General features: G+C 39.7%; 1 protein-coding gene across 3 annotated transcripts in view; it reads right to left on the bottom strand.

Annotated features, from left to right (window-relative positions):
* The window catches only part of LOC112983671 (single-stranded DNA-binding protein 2), a 193,678-nt gene extending 165,739 nt beyond the window's left edge, over positions 1-27,939 (bottom strand). For all 3 annotated transcript variants that reach the window (XM_064499882.1, XM_064499884.1, XM_064499883.1), the window contains exon 1: positions 27,789-27,939. In XM_064499882.1, the coding sequence (XP_064355952.1) occupies positions 27,789-27,847 (59 nt within the window). In that variant the 5' untranslated portion in view covers positions 27,848-27,939. The remainder of the gene's footprint in view (positions 1-27,788) is intronic.

Here is a 27,939-nt window from a genome sequence, read left to right as displayed (position 1 = left end):
TAAGATGCACATCCATTCAAATTAGAGTTTATGAAATTTATCCATGATAATACAGTAATTCTCATAATTCACTGGTCCAAGAGCTACTTTCTTAACAGCAAAACTAAACCTACTGTTAAGTAAACTGATAGAGTACCAAACTCAAGTAGCACTAGCATGATGTGTATCACATGCAGGAACACTTGCAGTAGAAAACTATGTAAGGGTAGTCTCATATATCTTTGTAGACTTAAAAAAACTGCAGAAAACTGGAACCAATCTTGCCTATCTTTGAAAGCATGTTCCGCCAGACAACAACGAACTGTAAGGCCAAATGCAAAAAAAGCCTGGATCTCAGAAAGAACATAGCATGGCCTCTTAACTCCTTGTTCCCAGCAACCTGGATTCATTCAGGAAAAAGACACAGCATCAGAGGAAAATAAAATACAAAAACAAAGGCTCACAGTATAAAATTAATTCATGCAGCTCAAAATTACCCATCTATTTTAAGTCAATTAGAAACTATAAATCACAGCCAAGGCTGCTCTTTGTACATGTGAAAAATTCCTGTCTCAAATAATAAAATGTCCTTTCAGATTTAAATTATGCCTTCTATATGCCATCTCACATAATGCAAAAGCAGGAACAGTGGAAAAAAAGAGCCGTTGCTCATATGAAGTTCACAGGAAAGTTGACAAAAGCACTATATAATTTGAATAAAAGAGAAAAGGAAGTCTAAATTTCATAAATGAAGAGAGACTACCAGGCTTAAGTTAAAAGAAAAAAAAGAAAGTACTACTTTGTAAGATGTTCGAGGGAATGATAAAACACAACAAACATAAGAAATCATGCACATGCACCTTCAGGTAAAAGAAAAAGGCATGTACAAAAGGTGGAGTGCAGCCACTGAGCAAGAACCACAGGATGACACACAACATTCTGCGGCATTTAAGACACTACGGTCAAGACAGACAGACTACGCGAGATACGGAAGGAGGTACCAGATGGAGTGCAAAGAGCAAATACTGCGGTTACAGCAGCAGGAAAGATACTACACTAGTGCTGCGAGAATGCTGAGGTGCAAAGCACAAGTCTCACAGGCCAAAAGTAGAAGGCTGCAGTATTTTAGGAGCTAAACTCAGAAACAGTAATGCAGAGGAATAGAGACGGATTTTAAAAATACCGCAAGGAAAGAAGGGTCCCTGTGACAACAGTCCTTCTGAAGTTTCCTGATTCCAAAACTAACTCACAGAAGACAGGACAGACGCTGGCTGCATCTGTGTTATGGCTCAAGGCAGCTATGCTGTTTTGAAGCAAGTCCCCCAAGCATTCTCACTAACCACATGTTGCTTTAGGTTGAAGAGCAGTTTTGGGGGATAAATTAGATTCTACTAAATGTGAAGCTTTGCTCTCAGCATTGGAGAACGCACTCCACCCTTAATGGGACATAAGGGTCTAAACCTCAGGTAGCTTCAAACTTCATATACAATAAGGACATTCAGTTCAGGGGACCAGACAAAAAAATCTAGTCCAAAGTAAAAACTCTGAATCCCATACATTGTAAACACAGGCTCTACAATATCCACTACACAGATATTTAGATCTACTCTACTGAGGTAAATTTATGCCAATATAGTAGACATAGCTATTCGCAACGCACTGGTATATTCGTAGGCTAGGAGTGCGATGCGATCCTTGATTAACAGGCCGATTCCATGTGGAAACTGGAGTCACTAGGAAGGACTTTAATTGCACTTCAAGGTGAGGAATACAATTTTCCAGTACTAGGTTATGCAGCTATTTGGTCCATGGAAGACTGGTCCCTGGAGGTAAAGCGCATTGACTAGCTTTGACTAGTCAGAAAGAGTAGACTAGTCTTACTAGTCAGAAGACTAATAAGAAAAGAATCCTCAACTGTAAAATAACAACCATATAGAGGGGAAAAGGTGCATGTATTGGAATTATAACTAAACAAGCAAACTTGAGGTAAAGATGTGTCAAGTCCAACGTGAAACCTGGACAACCCCAGCAAGATCAGCATGGTTAAAAGCTGTTCATTGTTTTGGAATGTGTTCTCTTTGCAGTGCTCCTGACCTAAGTAAGAACGCCCTCGCTTTTAGAAGATGGCTAGTCAATGGTTCTTCATTGCTACCTCTTCAAGAAAACTTAAGCCTTCCTGCACTGCAACCTAAACCCAAGGGACTCAGCTGTCTTCCAATCCAAAGGAAGTGACAGGGGCTCAAAACCCAAAATGAAATGCCCTTTAAAATAGTAAAGGGACACCAAAAGGTAGCTAAGCCTGTGATTGCATCAATCAAGAATCTGCAACAGATGAAGAGATGCACTTGGAAACAAGTTAATCTCTGCACTGTTCTCTGTTAGGCTACGCAGTTTCTTTTCATCCCTAGAAATGTGGAAATGAAAAAAAAATAAAATAGCTAGAGATAAGTAAGCCTTGCTAGGATGAAAGTAAAAAAAGTCGGACAACAGGTTTTACATGTGGCCTCATGGAGTCTATCTTTAGAAAATATTTCTAATGAGAACCCTGCAATTTCCCCAACTCTCTCTGGACATGCAATAATCACAAATCAGAAAAAACACCCTTCATAAAAGATGCTTTTAAGTAGCTTGTCATTGTCTGATGACATCACTCATTGGGACTGCATTTGAGTCCCATGGGAGTAGTGCGTCTTGATGGTGAGCAGTCTGACTGGAGCTCTGAGTTTTTACCTCCTACCAGGCCTTTTACTAAGGCCTCCTAAGAATCACAAGAACTGTTTTCAGCACCCACATCTGTTATGGCCAACAATGGAAAAACAAGGATTTCTTCATAAAGCCCATATCATAAAATCCCCACCTCCATATACAGGTGGTGAAGACCCTGTTGGTGCACAGAAAGATGATCCTGGCTGTTATCATCAGGATCATATATTTCCTGTAATGTGGTTTTGAAGGAGCGGTAAAAGCCCCATGCTAGTCAACTGCTGCATGGTACAGCCCAGCTGCTATTTCCTCCTCTGCACACCCAGAGGTATGAGAGGCATCTTATCTCCAGTCATGTTGTCTTATCTATAGCAAATCCAACAGATGGCCAACTCCCACCTGCCTCTCACCCTGGCTTTCTAAAGCACCCTACCAGTGGCATGGGTGGGGGCTGCTCACAGCAGAACACTTAGCGTACAGCCAATTCACTTCCAGACTGCATCCCCCAAATCCAAGCACTTATGATCTGTTTATTTATGTTTAAGTCCTGCCCAGATACAAGGTTTTGAGACTAGGTTCCACCAAAAGAGAACAAGGGACCAGCCAACAGGCCAACTCCCCTTCCATCTCAACCCCAGGCCTGCCGCAGACACTAGGGGCAGGCTTCAAGAGCGCTGGGTGTAGGCACACTCAGTACAGGGCTGCCTACAACAGGCCCCTTTTTGCAGACAGGGGGATTTTGTGGCATGCATTCACATTAAGCACTCTCCAGAAATTTCTCATGACACCCTTGTTGTACTGCCTCTTTCCTTTTTATTTACGCACTCCTGTGCTAAGTCCCCCAAAAGTCACAGGACCTGTGCCTCATCCCCTCCGAGCCCTTGCCCACCGAACTTTCTCCTGGTGCTATGGATGGCTTTGTGGTCATACTCCTGGCAGCCAAGGGGCTCATCCCAGACCCTTGTTTGCTCACAGGTGCAAGAAAAGCACCAGGCAGCACCTACCACGTTCTTAGATGCTTTTGTTGGGGAAGAAAGGGGAAGAGAGGTTTTCCTCACTGTTTCCCTACAGTTTCATTATTTTCAAACAATGCCTTTACCCTTGTCCTCTGCTTGCATCTAGCTCCTTAGCCCCACACTCCCTGTTCTCTCACCATTTACCAGTCTGGAAAGGGATTTTGTTTCCAGAAGAGTCTCACCCTACCTTTGCTGCAGAAATCAACAGAGAAACTACCAGTATAATATATATGTAACACACACACACACACACCCCTCAACAGGGCAACTATATAACAGTAGGACAATTATGTTTGTGAATTTTTTTCCAGGGCTTGCTCCCAGCTGGAATGAGAGTAAAGATAAGTTCCCACTGCCTTAAGAAAAAAGTATTTTGCCTATTTAGATGTAAAAATAAATGAATAAATAAATAAATAAATAAATAAAAAATTACTGGCTCCAGAGATGGTTGTTTCTAGGTGCTCTGCGAGTGTAGCCTAGCCAATATTCTGAATTACCTTCTAGAGCACCTACAACGTTATGGTTTAAGGAAGAAATGAACTGATAAGTAAAAGGTGTTAGCACTTTCAGTGAGAGAGAGCTCAAAACTAATGCATTTACTGAGAGTTTGCACAATGAATTGAAAAATTTAAACCTAATACCTGTCTTTTGGAAGTATGCTGTTGAAACAGAATCCCAAACTCGTTTCAGTCCCTGGGGAATACAAATCTCTACTTCTTAGACACCAAGGAACAGAAAGCTGCAGGAACTCCTATTTTTATGAACTTATTGTCTTCTTCATGTGTTCCCTGTCCTTGTTTCTACAGTAGTTGTGAGGTAGTCCAAATAAAAATGTTCACCTTATCATCCTTCTCTCTGACTTGCCAGTTTCACAGGTTACTTAAACTATGCTGCAAATCTAGTTCAAAAAACAGAAGATAAGAGATTTAGCTGATTCTGCCTCTCCAAAATGTTGTTTCACTAGAAGAAACTAAGGGAAGAAAGAAGAAAGCCACAGAAAGCTAAACTGACGCATGCCACATCATAGCTTTCAGACAAGTAGAATGCTTTCTTACGACTACTGAGGAATGCTATTTCTGTCAACACACAGGCCAGAGGCATTCTTCAGGAAACTGAAGCTTATATTGTTTAAATCTCTATACAACACTTAAAATTAACGTAGGAAAAAACCACCACTGTCAGTTCTTGATTTCATTGCTGGGCCAATTACTAAAATATGAGAAAATTGTTCTCTCAGTACCCCTCTATTTCAATAATTTTGCCTATTCATTTAAAAAAAAAAAAAGCAACTGCTGGTTCATAGAAATTTCATATCAAATTCAAGAGGCAGGCAACATTTGCTACTATTCTGTGAGTTTGATCACACCTGTACAGTGGGAATTTCATTAACCCACAGAAATTTTAGAGTATTTTCAAATTCACTGGAACCAAAATACTTGAGGTCACAAGACTTTGTTCTATATCCACCCTTACACAACTATACTGAAACACTTACAAAGAAATGCAAAAATAAAGGTTGGTTAGAGCCTGAAATTTCTCACAATTCATCTCAGAGCAGAATGACCTTTCCTGCAGTTAGAAAACTGATGAGTTTTTCACTTGAAAGGCTAGAAAAGCACTTTCTTAAAAAAAAAAAAAAAAAGAAAAAAAAAAAGAAAAAAAGAATGTGTAACCACTTCTAATTTCAAGATGTCTCAACTATTCCCCAAAAGTGTTGAGAGACAATATTTATGTGATTTTTGTCTTTGAAAGTTATTCATTCCCCTATCAAGTTTTGGTATATCTGCACTGCGTAATTTTTGGAGGGATGGTTTGATGGTAACAACATCCATCAAATGTCTAGACAACCTATAAAGTAGATGTGGATTTGAGCATCTTTTAACAATTAGAAATGCAATAGCTCATGGAATATGGATGATATCATCTTGAAATGGCTACTGCCATCCTGAAATCAAAATAATACAAAAAAGTTCCTGTCCTTGATCTCTCATGTTAGTTTTTGAGATTTCAATGTCAAATTTGATCATTTAACATACTACCCTAAACTGAGTAACAGGCTCCCTCAGTGCTTCTATTCCAAGTAAAAAAACAAAAAAACAAAAAAACCAAAAAAACCCATCACTCTCTTCTTTTCATGTGCATTTTCTCACATCTGGAGATAACAAAGGAGATTAGTCCTCCAAAGTCCTTTTTACCTTTCATACATGAAAACCTTTCTATGTGTGGGTGCTAACTTTACAACTTCATGACTGAATTTCAAGTACAGCAAGCTGGAATTGAAGATTTGCATGAAACACTCGATAACAACTGGTTCTACTTTTCCATAGCTCAGTGCGGTTTTTGACCTGCATTGTATCAAAATGGTGACCATTTCCCAGATGTTCTACACAGGCTAATGTGTTAAGTTAATGCTTTGTATGAAAGATGCAGTCACATACTACAAAAAATACACCCCCCCCCAAAAAAAAAAACCCTTCATCTATATATCTATCTAGGAGTTCTGCTGATTTTCCTAGTGGCCAAGTTGCTACTGTGCTCTCTTGTGTTGTGCAGGAAAGCAGAGCTTCATTCCTGCTCTAGTTATTTCACTCCCCAGGGCTTCCATGAATACAACAAATGAAATCACATGGACTGTGATCTTGTCAGATCTCATAAGCAAAGCAAGATTTGGCCTGGTCAGTACTAGGCTAGGAGATCTCTAAAATACAGCTGAAACAAGTCTACGAAACATGCATGCTTTTTGTACACTGAGCTGAAGTCACTAAATACAGCTTCTATGTAACATCTTCCTTTCCTCCAAATGTTTTGTTGTACTGCTTTTCATGTTCAAGAAGGACCAACAGACAAACTAGCTGTACAAATGGCAAAGAAAAAGGAGTCAGCTGCTCAGTTTATTTCTCATCTCTTTAACTCATATGGTAGTTCAAAAGAACTTGCAAAGGAAACGCATTCTGCAAAATAAACCCACCTCATTACGTTTGGATTTGCAAAGAAAAATAGTCAAAAAATTCCCAGCTAAGATGCCAACAGAGTAATTATATTATCCTGCTACAAAACAATTAAAAGTAATCAAATTTTGACTGTCCTTACTGTAAGTGTTAAGAAGCCCAAGATTAGTATTAAGTCAATCCCTCAGTCCCACTGAGAAACCCCAACACAGACCAGACGACATACATAAAGTTGTAGTGTGCTTGCTCTAGGGCTTCTCAGCAGCAGTCACCTTGGGGCAGAGAGACTGACAATGCAAAGCAAAAACAACTCACCTAAAATTACTGTTAAAAAGTGGAATACAGAATCTCTCAATGAAAATGCACAAAAACCAGTTGAAATTTAGGGGTAAAATATAGAATCTTTGTCATTAAAAGGCCCCTGAGTTTACAGCAGTAGAATGGCTAGTTTCCGAAAAGGTTACAGTTATCAGGAAAAAAAATTTCCCCAGTGCTTAAAAAAAAATACAGAAATAAACATTTTTACAAGTGCTTTGAAAAAACTGGAGCACATGTATTAAATTGGATCCTCAAAGCTAAGCACAGATTTATGTCTAAATAGGGAGTGGTGGCTACTCAATCTCAGGGAGGAGCAGGGGTGTTCGGATAAAATAAATAAATAAATAAAACAATATTTTAGATGCCAGATTTATAAGAATTTAGCTTTGCAAATGACTACTGGAAGGTTCAAACTCCCTGAAGGAATAGTTGGGTGGTGAAGAGCTGCTGTAATGGGTAGTGCAGAGCTGCTGTAGACTTGCCAACACATACTTGTATCCAGCTGGTCCCAATTAATAGGATATATCCTGGTGGTTGTTGGCAGCCTTCAAGCTGCTCTAACTTATGCCACAGACCAGACTGGCAACCAGAGGACTCAAGAAAAGGTTCTGCATAGATGACACAAAGTCACCTCCCAATCTGCAGAATTGCATCAGATAGCTAAATGAATATGGGTAAGAGTAATACAATATATCATCATACATACATAAAACAGCTTAGAGGGGATAATGAAAAAGAGGTACTATGGACAAATTATGCCCAACAACAAATGCCATTTAATTCTCACTTAAGCTGAGCATAACTTCCCCCCCAGCCCCTTCAGATCTCTAGGTTATCTGCTGGAATCGCTACATTTCAATGAGACAGACTAACTTAAGTATAATCAATAGCAAGCTTAACAATAATGTTCTTGAAGAAATTCAGAGGCATCATTTGCCTAATGAAGGTATTGCTCCAATGATCGGAACAGAATTACAATTCTTAAACAGATTATTATTTCTAATGCACAGAAATAGTCCCACCAAAGCAAAACAATACCCTTTGAACTTTAATCAGAAGCTTTGTTAGGAAAAGAAACAAAGAACTGACAATAATAAGATCGTAAAGTTATGGTTAAACAAATTAAAATGGTTCTTAAATGGAAAAAGTGAATATGAAATATTTTTAGTATTTTATTTCAAAGTAACATTTATTTCAAAGTAAATTCCTTTTCATGGAAAGGTAAGTTTATTCAGAAATTTGAAAATGCTGTGCATACAAGATGTGCCAAGTTCAGTATTTGGAATATTAAAGAACTACATCAGACGATAAGCCAGGCGGTCAATAAAACAGTAACATTAGTAATAAGACAGACCATCCTGCTGCTCAAAAGATACTTGGGGGCGGGGAAGGAACAAAGAGAATGTTAAAGAATTTTTATTTCATAACAAGAGTTCCCATTATTTTATGGTTTTTTGCTCCTTTTAATTTATTCACTTCTAATCAGAGTATGTGTTTTTTAAGCAAAACATCAATTACACAGATTTTTTTAATACTAAACACTATGTCTTAAAAATAAAGAGGAAGATTCAGTGGAAACATAGTTCTAGCAACATTAGCCAGAGAATGGAGTAATGAGGCTAATTCAAATACTTTAGACCAAGACCCAAACTTCCCCCAAAATTCTGAAGTGTTCAGATCCCTAGGAATAAGCACGAGCAATTTGGCAAGCATGGTCATGAATATATTAACTAACAAGAGCCATTTCTTCCCCCAGTTAATACATATCAGGGGAAAAACATGTAAAGAGACTAAAATATCTAAATATCTCAGGCTAAAAATATCAAGAACTCCCTCAGCTGGAAGTTGTTAACAGAGCTCTGATAGAAATAAGGAACCAGGACAGCATAAATTCTTTCCTTTCTCTGCAGAAAATGAACTACATTTGGGAGGAAAGTATTCAAAACATAATAAAAGAGGTGACTCACCCCTATCAACATACTGTACACAGTGGAGCCAGGGGCGGGGGACAGGGACAGAAACCCAACAGTGCAGTCACGGTGGGAGGAGAAAAACCATTTGCCCTCTCTGTACGCCACTGAGACACACTGTTTGTGCCCACCACGTAAATCTGAAACAGTTAGCACAACGCTTTTGTAACATACACGGTACTCTTGCCCTGGAGTATGACCTGTGGAGTCTGAAGGTCTTCAGAGAACAGTAAATGATCAAACTCAGTGAATGACTGCTCCTTTTCTGCTCTGGAGCCTTCTGCCAAGGTTAGCTTTCCCCCTCAAATGGGATGCTCCTCTGGAAGGCTGCTATGGCAGCTACTGGAGGGATTGAAAGACTATAAATATTTTCTTCCACTGGTTCTGATCCAAAATCAATCTCCTAGCCAGCAAGATTCCCAGATCTGGACTGTATGCATTATTTCTTACCTATTTTTCAAACTTAGCATGATGCAGTCAAATGAGCAAATCCAAAATTAGATCAGCCAGCTTTGCTTTGGTCTGCAGGTACACACATGCACATCATTCAGTTTGCTTCAGTTTTGTAAGCAGGCAGGGTACTGAAATGCAAGCAGAATCTACGTACATTTAACTGCCTTCTGTACTCAGAAAAAGAAAGAAGGCCAGCAAAATGGGGTCATGTCAATGGCTGCAACTACAAAATAAACACAGTGACCACAATGTTTTAGGACAACTAACCCAGAAAATAAACTAGGGTTCAAAAATATTGCATTACTTCATTTTGAAAGAAAAATTCTTACAATGCTAAATAGACTGCATAAAGAGAAACAATTTTGCTAAAACACATAACACTATGTGTTATCATCTTTAATCACCTATTAGAAACTTGTACACCATATTGGGTCATACGACATTAGAGTGACGCTCAAATGGGTTTGAATTTCTTAGAACTACCTCATGTATTTCCTTGCATGCTGCATCTGACAGAAGTGGAGAATGTTTATGTATACTAATGGCTTCTCTTACCTGAAACATTTCACAGTTCACAGTGATACTATTACAATTCTACCGAACTCTTGTAGATGCTGTCGTTAAACATTACTTACTCGTATGAATGCCCAAAAGACAGTTGAAATTTACTTCATTTTATGAACAACTGAGTGACATTAAAAAAAAATTATACAGGATAATTCTGCCACTAGAAAACACTCATACAAATATTTCAGGCAGTAACATTCTTGGATTTTAAATAACAAACATTAACTATTAAGATCACCTATGGGTTGGAAAATGACTATTTACTGAATCCGAAACTCTGAAGGTAAAGAAAAAAATCTAGACTATTATGTAATGACACCTAGAAAACTTTATTGGAGGAATGTCAGGGAGTGACATGCGATAAATCAAGTCACCGAATGTTATGATCTTGTCTATCAATTTATAGAGCCAATTTCTGGCTCTTGTGTTTTGGACAAAAAAATCTGAGCAGAACAAATGTTGGGAAATTCTCTGAGCAAAACAGCAGGTTGAGGGAAAAGGAAGTGGCAAGCCTGGTCCAAGGAGCACCTCCAAGTAGCCAGGCACATCATAAATTAGTGTGAAGTCCAGGGCATCTTTATCTTATGGCGCTTACAGCCATAAGATTTTGGAACAAACAGGGTTCAGAGATGACTTTGGTACTTAAGGCAGTTTATGTATTATTCCAAAAAGCAGAACATCTGGCTTGTCCTTGTGGAACATTCCTATCATCTCTATCCGTGGTATTTCAAGGTTTACAGTTTTCTAACAAGTCTATAAAAACGGATCACCAAAGTATTTTAGGTTTTTGAGGGGTGGAGGATTGTTTATGTTTGCTTTAACTAAAAGATCTGCTGCTAGTTTACGAGTGCAGGTTCTGTTTCACTCACATGACCCAATTTCCTGCATCCAATACATCAAGCACATCTTTCCCAAAGCAGGAGTTCTGTACCTATTTGAAGAAATTCCACCACACACAAAATACTATGCTATATTTGTCTTTTACAAAATAGCTGTAGTAAATAAAGTTAACAAACAAGTCAACATATAGATACATAATTTTTCTAATCCACCTGCCAACAACTCAGCTAGGAGATGAACAGCAGGTAAGAAAATGAACCAGCACTTCATCTTAATCCTTTATTTAATCTTGCTTTCAGAATTAATCTAAATCAAGGAATCGGATTTTTAAGTTCTCTCATGAACAAAATGTGCTGTTCTAGATTATAGCCACTGGAATGTTTCAGACATGATGGCTTAAGGACACTGTAAGGCCAGATCTGTTAGAAATAGTATCATTCACTAGACCAAATCAATAGAGCTGGAAAAAAACAAAAACAAAAAACAAAACAAGCAAACAAAAAAGGATAAACCTTTGGGGCACAAAAGCTTCCTCAGATCAACTGGGCTGCCAAAGGGAAAGCACTAACTATACCTTCTCAGGGTAGGCTTGTGTCAACTGCCAGGGGCTATCCAGGGAGACACACCGATAGAGGCTTTTTGGAAGATTCAGAAGCTTGTTTTACCAGACAAACATCAGGGGAGCTGTAAATTCCTGAGCAGAAAAATTACATATAAAGACAGCTTTTGTTGTTTTCTGATACTTTCTTTCAAATTGCTTTTGCTCTAAACAAATACTTGGCTTTAGAAGTTTTTGTTGTTGTTGGATACTCCTGTCATTGCTCCAGAAGAGAAGTAAATCACAGGTGTTGAATATAAAGTTAGCCCTGGTAAGGTAATTGCAGTTATTCCACAAGAGACCAGCTCCAGGCCATAGGTAGAAAGCAGTAAATTTCATGGTTCCCTCCCAGGAGACGTGACCAGGGAGCACAGGTGCAACTGAGCAAGCTCGAAAGTGAATCAAGAGTTACTCTATTAACCGTGAAAATGCCTCTTTTAATTTTATTCTCTATTTGAGTCCAACAAGCTTTTTAATCAACCTGCTTCTGTGATTCAGCGCATGCAGTTAATGTCCAGTTGCCTCTCCTGAGGACAAAGAGAATATTAACCCTGCCTCCTCAGCTTAGGCAGGTACGTACACATACACCCACATACACCCACCCCCACTACAGAATGGAAGATTAGCACATTCTCTTTCAGCTTGTGAGAAAGCAATGCTCATCCTTCTTCAGTAATGTTAATTCTTTAAATATGCTATTTTATTTGAAAAACTGAAATTCCAAGGAAGTCATGGCCACCATAAAAAGGAGTTGTCACAGAACTGGTTTTAAGTTTAGCTGAAATCAATAGGGGAATCACAAAGGCAGAACAAATACAAAAACATTTCCATTTTGATGCTATAGAATACATAGGAATTATTTTGCAGAATGATACTACTGGCCTCTCTAATCTGGTTTCTTGATTTCATTCACAGCTGCTCTTGGATGCTTCAGAATAAGGTGTGAGAAATCCCATAGCACATATGGCACAGTTATAGGTTAAGTTTCCCTTCCTTTTCCTTGATTAGTGGTCTACTTGTATGCTGAATTAATGAGAATTTAAACCACTTTCAAACATTCGTGCTAAACAGAGGAGCTTTTTCATCTGAGTAAATACACTAGCCATTTTAGAATCAAAGTTCTTCTCCATAACAACATAATGTACCAGAGAGCTCCTCTTTAATTTTGTGTTGGGTATAAAATGTATATACTATATAAAAGAAAAATTAAAAAGAAACCCATACCAAAAAACTTTCCTAAGTGTATCCTCTCAGCTGCATTTTTCATCATTCTTACTTTTGCATTAACAGAAAGTTCATTTTGCCCTACCTTCTCTTTTGCTTTGCCCATTATACCTTTCGATCATTACGTGAATGTGGCAAGGCCACAGCAGCGTATCACACTGTGGGGGTGTCAGGGCGGGGGAGCCACTACAGAACTAGCACGAGGAGAGCAGAAAATAAGTGCAACTTCAGCTTGTGCACGCACAATCCCAATTTGTTTCAAAACCTATGACTATACCAGAATGTTTTTGTATGGACATTCAACTACAAGTATTGTAAGTGTTTCAACTACTTCAGACATGAAAAAGAAGATTCTTACAAGTGTACTTCCTTAACCATTGCATAACTGTTAACCTATACTATGTATGTAAAGTTGGCTCTCCCAATAAAGTTTGAAAAATATTTTTGGCTGTAAATGATGTTCCAGAACTTGTCTATTATACCAGATCAGGCTACTGAGGATCAAGATCTGGTATAAAGGGGGAGAAACAAGTCTATAGCTACTGTGTGGATGTGAATCTTACCGTAGTAACTGATACAGTCTGCAGTTTTTGGCAAATGTTCCTTGTCAGAAGTGTTTGCATGACAGCATAGAATATAGAACAGGTACACTGAAAATCTCTTGTATGCAGGTCTATATATCTTCAAAATCATTTGTTTGGCTTGCAGTCTAAATATTAAAACCACACAGTCCTCCTTCAACTTTTTCAAGTATTTTACTGGATAGTAGTAAGAGAAATGTGCTCAACCCTGATATATGATTTTATAGGGGAAAAATAATCATAGCTTTATGATAACAAAACCTTTTCCTGTCTATTATGCTTTTTTTTTTTTAATGAGTAATCTCACGCAGATTTGGACACCAACAGCTCCAAACATTTTGTTTAATTTTACATAATTGATTATAGACTTATGGGGCTGTTTGGGGAATATTTGGAACAATATTTGGAACAAAATACCCTTCTCAATAGCTGGAATTACAAATGAATATAGATGCATCCAGTATTTCAGTTTGATGTTTTTAAATCATCTCCTTAAGAATTCCTATGAAATCAAAATCTATTTTCATTCCCTCCTTACAGGTTTCCCAATTGTACTTAGACAAATTATATGTCATGTACCTTCAAAGCATGAGATACAAGCTTTCTTCTGTTTTTGTTGCATTATATTCTCCTCTATTTCTAAAAACAACCTAAAATATGTATAACTACATTTGCAGTCATACACTTCTACAGATATTAGCCTCACAAGTGTAAACATCTCTCTTCTATAAAGAAGAATTAGATGTACAGATAGTAAAATTAAAAGTGACAGTGAATTTGAGTAGCTGCAACAGAAGTCAGAAGCACCAATGTGTTGCACCTTTCAGATCTGCTTGTCAAGCATATTACCATTACTAGAGGCATATTTTCATGTTTCTCACACTGTTCATCTGATCTGAAGAATTCCTTTATCTCTCTCAGCTTTGTGTTTTCTTATGAACTGTCCTGTGTGCAAGCACTACTCTGTGTTTATTTGTTGATCAAGTACTTTTCCTACTCCAGCCCAGAAAATCAACTTCCATTTATATTATTTTACAACATACATATGACACACAGGAAAAACAAACTTAATTCCTCAGGACAGGAAATATGCCTTTAAGTTTGTAAAACATCCTCTCTGTGTATAATACTCTATAAATATTTTATTAACCCTGGCATCATCATAGAAGTTTTTTTGATTTATAAAAACAGAGCGGAGCAGAACGGAGCATTTCCCCTACTGCACCACAGTGGCAGGAGGCACCGGCAGCTCTGTTGTCAGTCACTGAAGAACACTACAACAAGCTACTGAACAGCAGTTTACCACATTTTAAAAAGTACTTACAGAGGATGCAATAAAATTAGACAACTTTTCACTGTACTACTCAAAGGCCTTGACTTACTATTCACATTTCAAGGCAGATTAAACAATATATACTGTTTCGAGAGGGCTTTAATAATAAACAATTAAAGGAGCTGAACAGTTGAAGAGATTGTCAATGGGAGTCATAACCTTCACTTCTAAGACAGCTTCGGATTCAGCAGAGGAGCTTCATTATTGCTGATACACCTGATGTAATTTCATTAACTCATCCATACTCCCTACCGTATAAATAGCTTTTATCAGCTCCCCCCACACACCTCAAATCAAAGGATGACCTAAACTGGAATAATCAGGGCTATCCATGACCAGCCCCTGATTCTTTGACATTTGGGAGAGAACAGTAAATAAAATACTTAGCATTTAGCAAGCACTGGGGTTTTTTTGTTTATCAAATCTTACTGCTACAATCACAGATGTCTGATAAGGCACCACAACTTTGGTAGTACTAGCACTGGGTGGAATCTCTACTTTCAGCTTCATAAATCACTGAATATTTATGACACAATCATGCAGCCTGTCAGCCACATGATCCATGTTGTCCTGAGACTGTCATGAAAAACATATTTATTAAGGAATTATAGTTCCATTTCTGCACTCAAATATTTTCTTCTGAAAGCACAGCCTTTCCCAATAAAAGCTTGTGGTGTGCCAACATGACAACACCGGCAAGCTTAGGTTGCTACTGACTTTACTGTAACTTTCTTTTTTAAAATCAATAAAAACAGGCTCCAAGACTAACACAGTCTGCCACTTTTTATGAGCATTAGGTTGATAATCACAGAAAACAAACAGTATAGATAATACTTATCTTCCCCTAACTAGTAATAAAAATACTTACTTCTAACAATGAAACATTATTAATTTTCCAAATTCATTAGATGAATTTCAAAATGCATCTGCTAATAAAAAGACATTTACAATATCAATATGAAAAAACAGATTTTTTATGCACAACCGTGGGATTTACATATACCTGATAAAATACTACTTACTATATTTTCAAAACACTGGGCCCTTTCTAGAAAGCTTACCGAGACTTTTTTAATTCACTCCCAAAAGTAAGAGGCATTGCAAGTAAAATGAAAGTGAATACAAAATACAGGATACTGTGTAATCAATATTTTCTTCTTATTACATTAATTTCTTCTTCAGGATTGAAATGATCTCTTTCAAAGAAATGTCTTTTCTTTAGGAATGGGATATAGGAAAGAAAGAAAAAAAACAAGTCTAAGTAGCCAACCAGCACTTTGATTGGCAATCTAGGCTTGATCAAACCCACGGAGAGCTTTGGGTTAACATCAAGGGCTGTGTTTCAACCAGACTTACACAAACTTAGCAAAAAGTATTTGCTTACATCATAGTCAGCTCCTAGTTAAATGTGTCTACCTGAATAAATGAACTTCAAGCTGAAATACAAGGCTAAAGGCAGACAGTAAAGCCTAACAAGGATGGGATCAAAAATCCTGTGAATCCTATCCTAAGGAACACTCAAGAGCTAGATGACTCACAATCCACAACTAAGCTGACAAACTGTACCTGCAATCAGAAGTTAGATTTCTGACATGTAAATTTTTACAAATTGAAATTTTACTAATTGATATTTGCACAGGAAATGAGAGCGGGGGAAAAAAAAGCATCCCCTGGACATACTTAGAGAAGGAAATCCAACCAGTCACTGTTCTTTCACAGGCTGGTCCAAACTAAAGCAAAACAAAACACACACAAACAAAAAACCCACTTCAATACACCTGTCCTAAGGTATACTGTAAGCTCTTAAAAAGAGATATAGAAAATAAAAGGACAACAGAAGTTATATTCATTTATATTTTGGCTCTGTTATCACAAACGAAGCTCATTTTCCTAAAAACGAGAATTGAAGTGGATGCCAAAGCAGTGTGAAAGTTTGGTTTTGGAGGACTGGAAAGCTCAGGTCATTTTGTGTATAGGGAATAGTGGCAAAAAACTAAGTGGAAGAAGAAGAGACTCAAAGGGCCAGTCATAAAGAGGGACTTAGAACAGTGCTTTGACAAATTAAACTATGTATATAACCATGATTAGGCAAGCAATGAGCCTAAAATTTTCCTCCTTTTTCCCCAGCTGGCACGTGTAGTTGTCTGTTTTCTGGAGCCTGGCGCCTTTTCCCTGCGTGAGCTACCCAGAACACAGAGTTTGGGAAAAGCTGCCCTTAGCTCCCCTGACGGGCCCAATCCCACATATGCTCCAAGCACTGCTAAAACACATCAGTGGTTTACTGATCACAAGATTGCAGCTGCTAAGAGAGCAATGAGGTTTGTGTCACATTGTTATACAACAGCCTAGATGTTAGGCCACTTCCCCAGGAAAGGAAAAAAAAAAGAAAAAAAAGAGAGAATTTACTTCCCACTTCACATTGAATTCAAACTCCTCTCCCATGCTCCAGGACTGCACTTTAACTGCCATGGTATAAGGTGAAGCTCTGCCATTGTACAGAGAAAAAAGTAAGATTTAGAGGAACAGAAATGAGCTGCCCAACTTCTCTGTCCAGCTGTCAGAGCACTCACCTAGGAAATGTCACAATTTTGTAGGAAGCATCAGTTTTGAGTCCCTACTCCAGAGGCTTTTTACACATACTATATTAGTCAGCTATTGGAGAAAACAGATGAGAAACAAAAATCTTAATGTGCCATAGCATATATAAAAATTATTGCAGACATCAGCTTTACTATCAAAAATATATACAGAAAACAATTCCAGAAACAAAGTTATAAACACCTTTACAATACAAATTTAAGAAAGAGCCAATGTGTATCTGTCAAGAAAAGTATCTGCCAACTCAGTTTGAGTAACTGCATAATGGTAAGAAGAAAGAAGTGAAGACGGCATTAAAAACTAAGATGTAAGAGTTTTGATTCTTAGCTTACCACATGGCATTTACGTAAGCAAAGGAAACAGTCTTCATGAAATGGAAAAAATGGTGTACAGTTGCTTCACAAAATAATCAGAGAGTCTTTATCAGTGTGTCACTACAAGTGAGAGACACTTCAAGAAGGCTCTTGCTATCCTGAACCATTTCCATTAAAAGACTTTCATTAATGAGTTGGATGTAAAAATATAAAAGTGTAGATGACAAGTTGGGAAAGATTATAAGCTCTTTTGGGGACATGAACAGAGTAGGAAAGTTAATAAGAGAAAATTCAATACAGACAAATGTAAAGTACTACACTCAGGAATAAGAAATCAAATGCACGAATATGAAATGGGGAATAATTGGCTAGGCAGCAGTATTGTGAAAAAGAACCTGGAGGGCATGTGGACTGCAAAATGGATAATTTTGTTGGGAGGGCAAAAAAAAGGCAAGTGTCCTAGGGAGTATTAGCAGAAATGTTTTATATATAAAATCCAAGTAGTATATATTCTATCAAAAGAGAAGTAATTATTTCATTCTGTTCTATGTTCTGATCTGGATACTATAATAGTAAGACAGAGAAAAACTGAAAAGAGTCCAGAGGCAAGCAACTAGAATAATAGAAGTTGTGCTTTGTTTTTTTTTTTTTTTTTTGGGGGGGGGGATGACCCACAACAAAAATTTTTAGTTTATTTTCCTGAGAAAACAAAGAATTTGAAGGAAGCAGAAATGAAAGAAAAACAGGATGATTACTGCAGCCTTTTAAGTTGTTAGAAAGAAACATTCATTAAAATTTAGTTTTCCATGTCCACTGAGGCAAGAAATATTCACCTACAGAGATTTCATGTTCTCACTTGTTATCGTCTTGGGACTACAAGACAGAAATATCCTAACGCCTAAAGAAGTGTGGAGGTCATCTCCAATTTCTGAATTAAAATGTCTGTTGCCATGTGAGAAAAATCCTCTCTTAGTAGTTGAAACAAGAGCTATTTATTACCTGACAGCTACTGACACTGAAACAACTGGAACTTAGGGGTCTATGGCTCAGCTGGGCAGGCATCAGAAAAGACCAACAAATGAATGAAGCTGAAGCTCAGCTTCAAGTCAACCTGGACAGCATTCCTTCTGGTCCCTTCATAAGCCAACAGAGCAAGAACAGTTACCAAGTGGCCCTAATCCCAAGCAATGTAGCTGAGGAGGCTTCAACTTGTAGCTACAGAATATCCAGAGAGAAAGACGATCATCAAGCTGTGTTCCTTCTGGTGCCCAAGGACGTTTTTGCAGAACAGTGTAAAGGTAACCGTTTTTAGCAGTTTTAAATTACCTACACAGAGAGCAACACACTATGCTGCACAGGAGCATGCCCTTTTCTACGCCCTGCAGGTTCGTGCAATGATCACCATTAAATGACTCTACCCAATTACAATACCATCCTGATTCATATGATCACACTTTTTAGTCTCATTCCCTAAGGAAAGTAAGCTTACGAGGTCATGCTGTGTGCATGCGTGTGTGCGTGCGTAAGTACACACCTGTCCACCACGATAACTTTTGAGTTCATTAACTAATTTCAAGTATATCTGACAGAGGGATAGCAGTCTCAGAACTATGACGTTTCCACAAGTTGCTTCAGCTGTTTGCTTTTATGGAAACACTGCAGCATGAACTGAACAAGATAAATGCCTAGGAAATCAGACTTCATTAGTTCTACAGCTCACCAAACGCTTTGTTTCCATCTTTCTCTGGAATGAACTGCGGTTCTGCTGTGGAGGACGCGGACTGTGGCAGCAGCCGTTTGATGATGCCAGGTGAAAGGCATCACCTGGAAGCGACAGCAGACTCCAGGAGAGAGGGGGCTATGTCACAGATAGGTATTTCCAAAACCAACACAAAAATTAGATTCAACCTCTGCACATGCCACAGGATTGCTCTGTATAGTAGACAAAACATTTAAGACAAACTTTGCACAGAGGATGAGTAATTTTGTGTTCCTCATCTTCTGGATACCCAACTTGGTAACATGACATCTCATTCTAAGAATCAGTGGCATAAAAAGAGACCATGGAAGCTGTACACACGTATTAGTGGTTAATATAACGCTCCAAAAAAATTAAGACCTATACATCTCAAATTGGGCACCCAATAATCAGCGAATATTTCTGTCTTTCATCTTTCTGTGTCTTACTGCCATTTACTGGCAGACAGACAGGAGTGACTGGACACATACTTTTAAGCATTTGTGAAACTCAGATATCATGGTGACGAGCATCAAAGAAACAATATATTCATCCTCTAGGAACATGAGTGTTATGAAACAGCAAGTAAGCCATAAGGCACATACCAAGTGACAAGAAAATAGCAAATTATCAAATAGCTACTCATTATGCAAACAATGCTCTATTCTGCACAATAAAAAAGCAGGGGTTTTTCAGAGGAAAAAAAATACATCAATGAACATGCAAATGAGGACAAAGTAAGAACTACTGTTAGTATGCAACTATGTTTTTCAAGTTAAGAGGAAGTTCTTGAGAATGCAACTAAAACAATCAAAAATTACATACGCACTATTTCAACTAGTTTTGAACGGCAAATCCAATCTTTCCCTCCCAAAGCTCCTTCGCACAGCATGTCATTTGAGCTACGTTTTAGAACTACTAAGTCAGTATTTAATAGCTGCTTGTAGGTTTTGTCTTCAGTCTTCATTTTATCCTTGGTTTCAAAGACATTTGTTGGCAGTGAAGAAATGGTCATCTTCTAACATCTGGAGAGAGTGTATGTTCCTCCTAAACCTGTGTCAAACTTAACAAGTCTTCCCCTTTCTCATCTCTCTCGTTCAAGGTATTCTGAGTTTTTCTTTCCTGGTTCTATTCCCTGCTTTGCACCAGGTTCATTTTCCTCGACTAGATTCACTCGGCTCCCACTCAGACCTCTGATCCTAACACCAGTCTCCTTAGACAGTAATTTCTTTTTGTCATATCCCTAAATCTGCCATTTCTCCCCTACTCCCTCCAGTCTACTTCACGAGCTAAATCCCAGTTATCTCCTTTATTTCCTGACATCTCTCAGTTGTAGGCTCCCATTGCTCCTCACCAATGTCCAGTCCCAATTCTTCTCCCCAAGTTTCTCTTCTGATCCCAGTACTTCCACACTCTGTGGTTCTTTTTTTAGACCCTTTGCCTAACCAGTTCCAGTTCTCTTGCTGCACACTCCACATTCCTGTCAGACACTTCTCCCTATCCAAGGCCAATCCCTCTCTCTAACAAACGGCATTCAGCCTGGCTCTTCATATAAATTTCAGTTTTCCATCCACGAGTATTCCTTTCCATCCAACCGTATTCCTTTTCTCCTTAGCTCCTCGATCATGTCTCCTATGCAGCCAGGTGCAGGTTTTAATCTCCTTAGAGATAAAGTCTGTTTTCACCCATAAGCCCTCGGCTACTGCATGTTCTGTCACCGAATGGGAGAGGATGTATGTTGTACACAGAGACCGAACATTTGGGGCTTGCTCACTCAAATCCATGAGAATGGCATACGTGCACTGTAGTTGGAATGCCTTCTCAGCAAAGATGAAATATTTAGAGATTACAGTTAGTAAGCCCTAAGCACATGTAAATTGATCTTTTTGAAAGGCTTGTATCCTAGCTAAATTCAGATGCTTTGTCATGCAAATGGCAAAAGACACATCCCTGGAATAAAATTCCTCACGCTTTTCCAACCAAATTTCAAGTGCTCCAAAGGAGAGAGGTACTACAGGTTTCCACAGTAAAAGTTACCAGAACTTTTAAAACACTGGAAAACATATGTTTCTATTTGTCTCATTTTCAAAACCAGCCAAAACATTGCAGCTGAAATTTTACACACACAGAAATTAAACAAATAAGCACAACATATACTGCATATATATATACTCACATACAATACAGCAGAGTATGTATTTAAACATATGTATTTTCTGTCCTCATATATATATACATATATGTGCCATTATACATTTCAGTCCAAACAGTTAAAGTTTGGCAAAGTTATAAAAATCTTGTTTGGCTACTTTAATACTTGGTTATGTTATCATCTGCCTATAATTTAAGCAAATTGAATTATTAATATATACTGGTTTCTGTTAATTACTGTCTCCTCCAGCAAGATTTAATTATCTCTAAACCAAGCCCAAATCATGCTCACTATAGTGAACAGTATGTCTGCTGTACAAAATGGATTTCAATGGGTTCCAGACATAGGTCCTTACTCTTCAGTAGCAAAAGTTTGCTTAGCGTTACAGAGGCTATGAAAGGTAGAATCAGACACTTCATAACATTCATAGTTAAGAATAAACAGAAAAAAAATTACTTTTGTGAGAAGATCAATCGAGTAAAGGAAGCAGCGCAGAAATAGAATTTTTTTTTTCCTTGGTTCTTGCCTTTCTGGCCCAATAGAGCACTTCAGCATGTGCTTAACTATATGCAAACAAATAGCACTGCTGTAAGCAATACACCTAAAAGTTTGGTGTGTATTTCAGCGCACTGCTACATTGAAGTTTGTTTCTACAGCCCATCGTAGCTATCATTGTCTCTGTCAGTGACCTGTTAAGTCTACAGTGCAAGAGCAATTATTCTTCGTGATCTGAATTATAGCATATACATTATTTGAAATGCCTTGATACGCTGTTGAATATACCTGCAAAATACAGAAGAGTGCCAGAAGCATCACGATCAACAATAATTACTGAGAAATATTTACCATTTCCAGAAACTTCCTTTCTGTGCTCCTCTTTATTAAAAAATACCTTCTTGTAGAACTGCAAAAATTCTGTTCACAGACTCCCAAAGCAGTATTCCCGCAACTTCTACATTAATTGTCACATGCAGCAGTGATATATTTTATAAGTTAGACCTGATGGATGAAAAAAGTGTGTAAATGTCAAATCTAAATTTTGTAAAACTGTCTGGATTAAACTATGAGTTGGGGGGGGCTGTTGGGGGGGAGGGGGAAGGATCAATATATCACCACCTGAAGCTTGAAAACCTAGTTCACTATTTCCCAGTGATAAGTATAAAATGTATCATTGATGGCAATAAATCTTAATCTGTCTTATTTTTTATGTAGCTTACAGGCATTATAGTGGCAAGTAGTAATATAAATTCATGCAATGATCTCTTTCCAATTTTGAAAAAAAAAAAGAACAAAAAAACAAAAACAACCTCTAGAAATCCGTAAGTCCTCTAAAACCTTAGCAAATCTCCTATGTTGGCTAAACAGCAGCAGAATAAAATGAGGAAAGCATTGGTCAGTTTTTCTCTATAGAGAACTCTATAGGCACCAACACAAAAATGACAGAAGCTGTGTAGACATCTCTGTTTTCCTGCTTGGGAAGAGTTACATACCAAGGCAGTCACCCCAACCATTCACACAAAGGACCCCTCCATCCAAACAGGCAGCCAACCTACAACCACTGGAGGAGAAACAACAAAGGGGACACCTTCTGTTTCTTCAAAGCAGCAGCAAGCTAAGTGGAAAAGAGAGAGAAAAATGCCCATCTTCCTTCATGCAGCCAACTGGCAGTGATCAAATGTGCAAGACATGACAAGTGGGGTCATGCAAGAAAACGGAGGAAGAATACTATGTTAGTAGCACTCAAATATTCTCACTTTCCCTAGGTCCCAAGCTGCAAAGAAATTGGTAACAATGTAGAAGCAAGCAGTAAAATCAGTTACTTTGATCATGTAACCTTCTGTATTTAACTAAATAGGAGTGTGTAGTCACCTGGTAATTTTTAAACAAAATGAGCACGTCTGCTGAGCCCCAAGGAGAGAAAGGCATCTTGGGAGCTAGTTTAGAGGACTGCTGAAAGATCGAGACAACTGAAGTCAAAACAGCCAATTTTTTTCAGAATTTAATTTTGTTTACGACATACGCCTTTTTAACCAGCTTTCTACATGTATTTTCTAACTTAAACATTGTTAATGTCTATAGATATTACAATCCCCGAATGCCTGTAAAATTGCTGTTTGAAAAGGTGTATAACTGGATACAAAATTTGTATGGTCTGATCCTTCTTTCTCCATGATTATCAGTTCACAGGGTTTTGCCACTCAATGAAATGTTACCAGCTCCAAGATCCTAATCTGAGTTAATCCAATTGTAAGGAATAAGAGGAATATCAAAAAGATACATTTGCTGTGAAGAGATAACAAAAGAAGACGTTAAGAAAAATTTTAATTATTTTCCTTTAACAATGTAGATGAGCTTTATTTGGCCCTGACAGAGTGAGTAGCAGAAAAGCTATTGTTTAATACAACTTTCCCATCCATTATGCAAGAGGGGTGGCTTGAACCCAGAATTAAGTCACAGCTGTTCCAGAACAGGAGAAAGGGGATAAAAACATTTCTGACTTTTCTCTTTCCATCTTCTTTGCACTTCACAGATACTGTGCCTCCATTTTTAGTGTTTTACTTAGCTATGCTAGACCTCTGTGTTATAAAATTTGATATTATTTTTCCTGAGTTCATCTATCCACACTTTTGATTTGTTGTTAAGCTACGCAAAATATGTAATTTGCCCCCAAGGTCAGATGGGAGGGACAAACAGAAAGAGCATAAAATGAACTTCATCTTTGGAACTGAAAACTTGCCAAGTGCTACTTTAAATGACTTGTAAAACTTCATTTTATTTAATAGAAATCAAATAACTCCAAAAGATATAAATATTAAAGACAGCACACTACAAAAATATTTGGCCCTCAGTCTAAAATATTACATCCTTGATTACAAACAAAATCTGAACAACACACATGCCTTTTCCACACTTGAAAAATACTCCTCAATAGACTTTCATACGCTAGTCCTGTCACTAGCATGCATTCTCACAGGGAAGAAACATGTTCTATATAATTAGGCCAGCCAAACTCCAAGTAGTCTATTATTTTTAATTATATTTGCCCAATTATTACAAGCATATTTAGGAGATCTGTTACTCACTACATATTTTGGATACTTAAAACCTAGAGGAGACCTGACAGAGTTAAGGTGCATGCTGTGTTCTAAAAACTTTCAAAATTCAAATTAAACATAATTACAATCCTGCTCTTCTTGATTAAATAAATACTTGATATATCAGTCAAACATACATATTTCCTCTATGGTTTTCAAATTAACACAATCCCATGCAGGAGTCAGAAAGAGGTTTATTTTTGTAGGGATATTTTATTTGATGGCAACTTTTCTGGGCAGAAGCCAGAACTCATGCATCACCCTGGGAGAAGCATTGCATGACTGTAGAAGAATATCATATGAAAGAAAAAAAAATGTAATCACAGCTTTTTGGATGTCAGAAAGGAAGTGTATGAAAATGGCAATGATGGGCTCTGGTCTACTAAGGAGAAACTTGAAAAGATGCAATACAAAAAAAAATCTGGAATGTGGACTATATAATGGCGTTCCACAACCATAAGCCAAGCCTTTGGGCTTTTTTTTTTTTCTCCTTTCTTTCTTTTTTTAGGAAAGGAAGGTTATGGGGAGGAAAATGATAGAGGAAAAGGGTGTTTCTAAATTCTCAGTTGTGTTTATCTGTAAGTAGGTGCTACCCAAGAAGTTAGTGTTCTGTCAAACCCATGATGTAAAAAACAATCCACTTAAGTGTTTTGTGTAAGATAACCTATACATGAGCAATTCATATTTCCAGCTGTTAGTTATAATGAGTCGGAGACAAAGTGTATTTAAATCAAACAGCACCATCTAGCAGGCCCCCCATAACTTTACTTCGGAGGGCAGTTACTACTCAGCAACAGGTCAGTTTGGCAGGCCTGCCTTAAAGATTATTAAGGACTTTTACACTGCATAAAATATTACTATGAGCTTTTTTAACAGCAAGAGTCAGGAAGAGAAGTCAGATAAAAAACAGAAAAAGTCTGAAAATATTTTAGTTTCAACCCTAGAATCGAGTAAGTTGAGTGTATCAATGTATGGCATGTATCTGTTTGCAAAACAAAAATGAAACAAACCTATGGGGCTACTGTTTGTAGGATCAGATGAATCTCATGTTCTCTTACCTAGCCCTGCAGCGCAATCCCATTGCTTACTTCAGGGACTTACCAAGTGTTTTGACAAACAAGAGGAACTATATAGCACAAAAAAACGGTTTAGTGCTATAACTTTGCTATACCCAATAACAATGTTTCACTTGGCCACCTAGGCAACTATTTTAAAACGATTCATAACAGTGGGACTACGAAGTGCCACCAGTTGATTAGATTTTAGTGCCCAAGTTCTGTCACCGACTCCATCTCTGCAATTAACATTTCATGTCAACCCTGCCTCTGCCTTCCTATACCTTCCTGTTACAAAGTTACATATAATATTTCCAAACATAAAACAGAAACAGTGTTTTAAGTTTCTTCTAGCATCTCCCTCTCCTCTAGTAACAGAGATGTCTGGCCTGTTACTGTTCCAGGAAGCGTGCATGCCAGTCTCTGGAATTAGGAAGTCTCTAAAATACTGTAGCACATAAAACTTTTAGGTGAAGGTTCAAGACAAACTGCCTGAAGGAAAACTCATCAGTCATGCCTGGACTATTCGTTCTCACGTTAAACACAATTCTGAAGCAATGCGATTTTTGCAGAAGATACATGCGAACATGTTTTCTGGTTGGAGGTCTCCTGAGTGTCTCAACAGCTTTACCCCTACCTTCTGCAGGCTGCAGACGACTCAGTAGCCTTGACCAGGCTAAAGCCACCTATTATACACTTCCTCCTCCCCCTCCGCTGTATTCAGCTCATCACACATGGGCTTTTCCTCCTCCTTCACAACCACCACCTCCTGTCTGTGCTAAACCAATCTCAATAACGCAAAGCGAAGCTGCAACTACAGTGAACTTAAAGAGACACTATCTGTTCAAAAGTCAATTTTCTCGCTAAATATTTTGCACTGACTGTAACTGCAAGTAATGTATAAGGTTATAATATCTGAAGGAAATAACCCTCAAACCCGACGACACTGTTTATTGCCCTATCACTGCCGCTGTAGTTACTTTGGGCATCGGACTGCATGTGCTACATTGTCAGTTTTCACTGCCTCTCAGACGCACTGCCGGTTTCCCCCCCGGTCTGAAGAGTCCTATTTTTTTCCCCCTGTGTATGTTTAAATAAAGAAATCCTCAGGCAGCTTTAAAAGATTTTATTCGCATTTCCAACATAGCAGTGCCAGCACCTACAAAGTAGTTCTCGCAGACTATCTCAGCGTTAGCCAATTCTGACAAAATCCTAGCGCCTGGTGTCCCTTTAACACGCGTGCACGGGAGATGCGAAGGCAAGGAAACCCTCCTCCCTGCGAGACGGCGCCTGCCGTCCCCATCAGACGGTCGCTCGCCGGACCGGGGCACACAGCAGCGCCCCTGCAAGTACCGGGAAACACACCCCGCCGCGGCGCCCCCCGCCCCCAGGGCCCTTCCGCTTCCCTGCGACACCTTTGTTTTTCAGGGGCAAAAAAAAAAATAAAAGGAGAGAAGAACCGACAAACACAGCCCCGCGCTCCCCGTCGCCTCAAACACAACATCCCCCGCAAGCGCTCCCTCCCCCCACTCGCAGTAACCCCATTTTAACTCCCGGAGAACAATGCGCCGCGCTCCGGCCCCCTCCCGGCCCCGGCCCCGGCCCGGCCCGGCCCGCCCGGCCACGGCGGGGCCGCCCGCGCCGCGCGGCCGCGGGGCAGATGGGGAGGGGGCCGGCACATCCGCGGCGCCGGTAAAAAGTTGAGAGCCCGAGAGTTGCCGAGCGGCGGCGGCGGGAGGCTCCGGCTCCCCCGCCCCGCGGGCGCCCGGCGGCGGCGGCACCGTCCCCGGCAGCCGGCCGCGCTCTTTGTTACCAAAGTTGTCCCGGCGCCTTGCCCCGCCGCCAGCCCCCGGCCCCGCCGCCGCGGGGGACAGCGGGCGCCCGGCGGCGGCGGCGGCGCCGCTCCGCCGCGCTCGCCCTCGCGCGCCGGGGGCTCGTCGGCCGCCGGGCCGCGGGGGAGGGCGCCGCGGCACCACCTGCGCCCCGCTCCCTCCCGCCCCGCCGCCTCCCCGCGGCGCCGGGCGCACGGACCCCTGCCCGCCCGCGGCGGCGGCCGCCGGCGCCCCCTCCCCTCCCCCCCCGCGGCGCCGCGGCCGGGGCCCCCGCGGCCCAACTGCGCCCGCCGCCCCGCGCCCGCGCCCGCGCCCGGCCGGCCCCCTCCGCTCCCCGCGGGCTCCCCCCTCCGCGCCCGGAGCGCGCGCCCGGCCGCCTCGCCCGCGAGCAGGAAAGTTACTTTGTGCAGGGTATGTGCGCGTGTAGGCGCCCCCCGCCCAGTCCGGCTGTGCGGTCCGGCGGGCTGTACTCACTTCTCCCTGGCCTGGCTGTCGGACGGGACGCTGCTGTTGCTCTTGCCTTTGCCGTACATGCCTGCAGAGAGCTCCGACTGTCACGCACCTGTCAACCCATCACAGCCTCCCCGGGAACAGCCCCGTCACCATGGAGACGCTGCCACACACA

This window comes from Dromaius novaehollandiae, chromosome W (assembly GCF_036370855.1).
Source record: "Dromaius novaehollandiae isolate bDroNov1 chromosome W, bDroNov1.hap1, whole genome shotgun sequence".
Classification (NCBI taxonomy): Eukaryota; Metazoa; Chordata; class Aves; order Casuariiformes; family Dromaiidae; genus Dromaius; species Dromaius novaehollandiae.
This window is presented reverse-complemented; position numbering and strand designations above follow the sequence as displayed.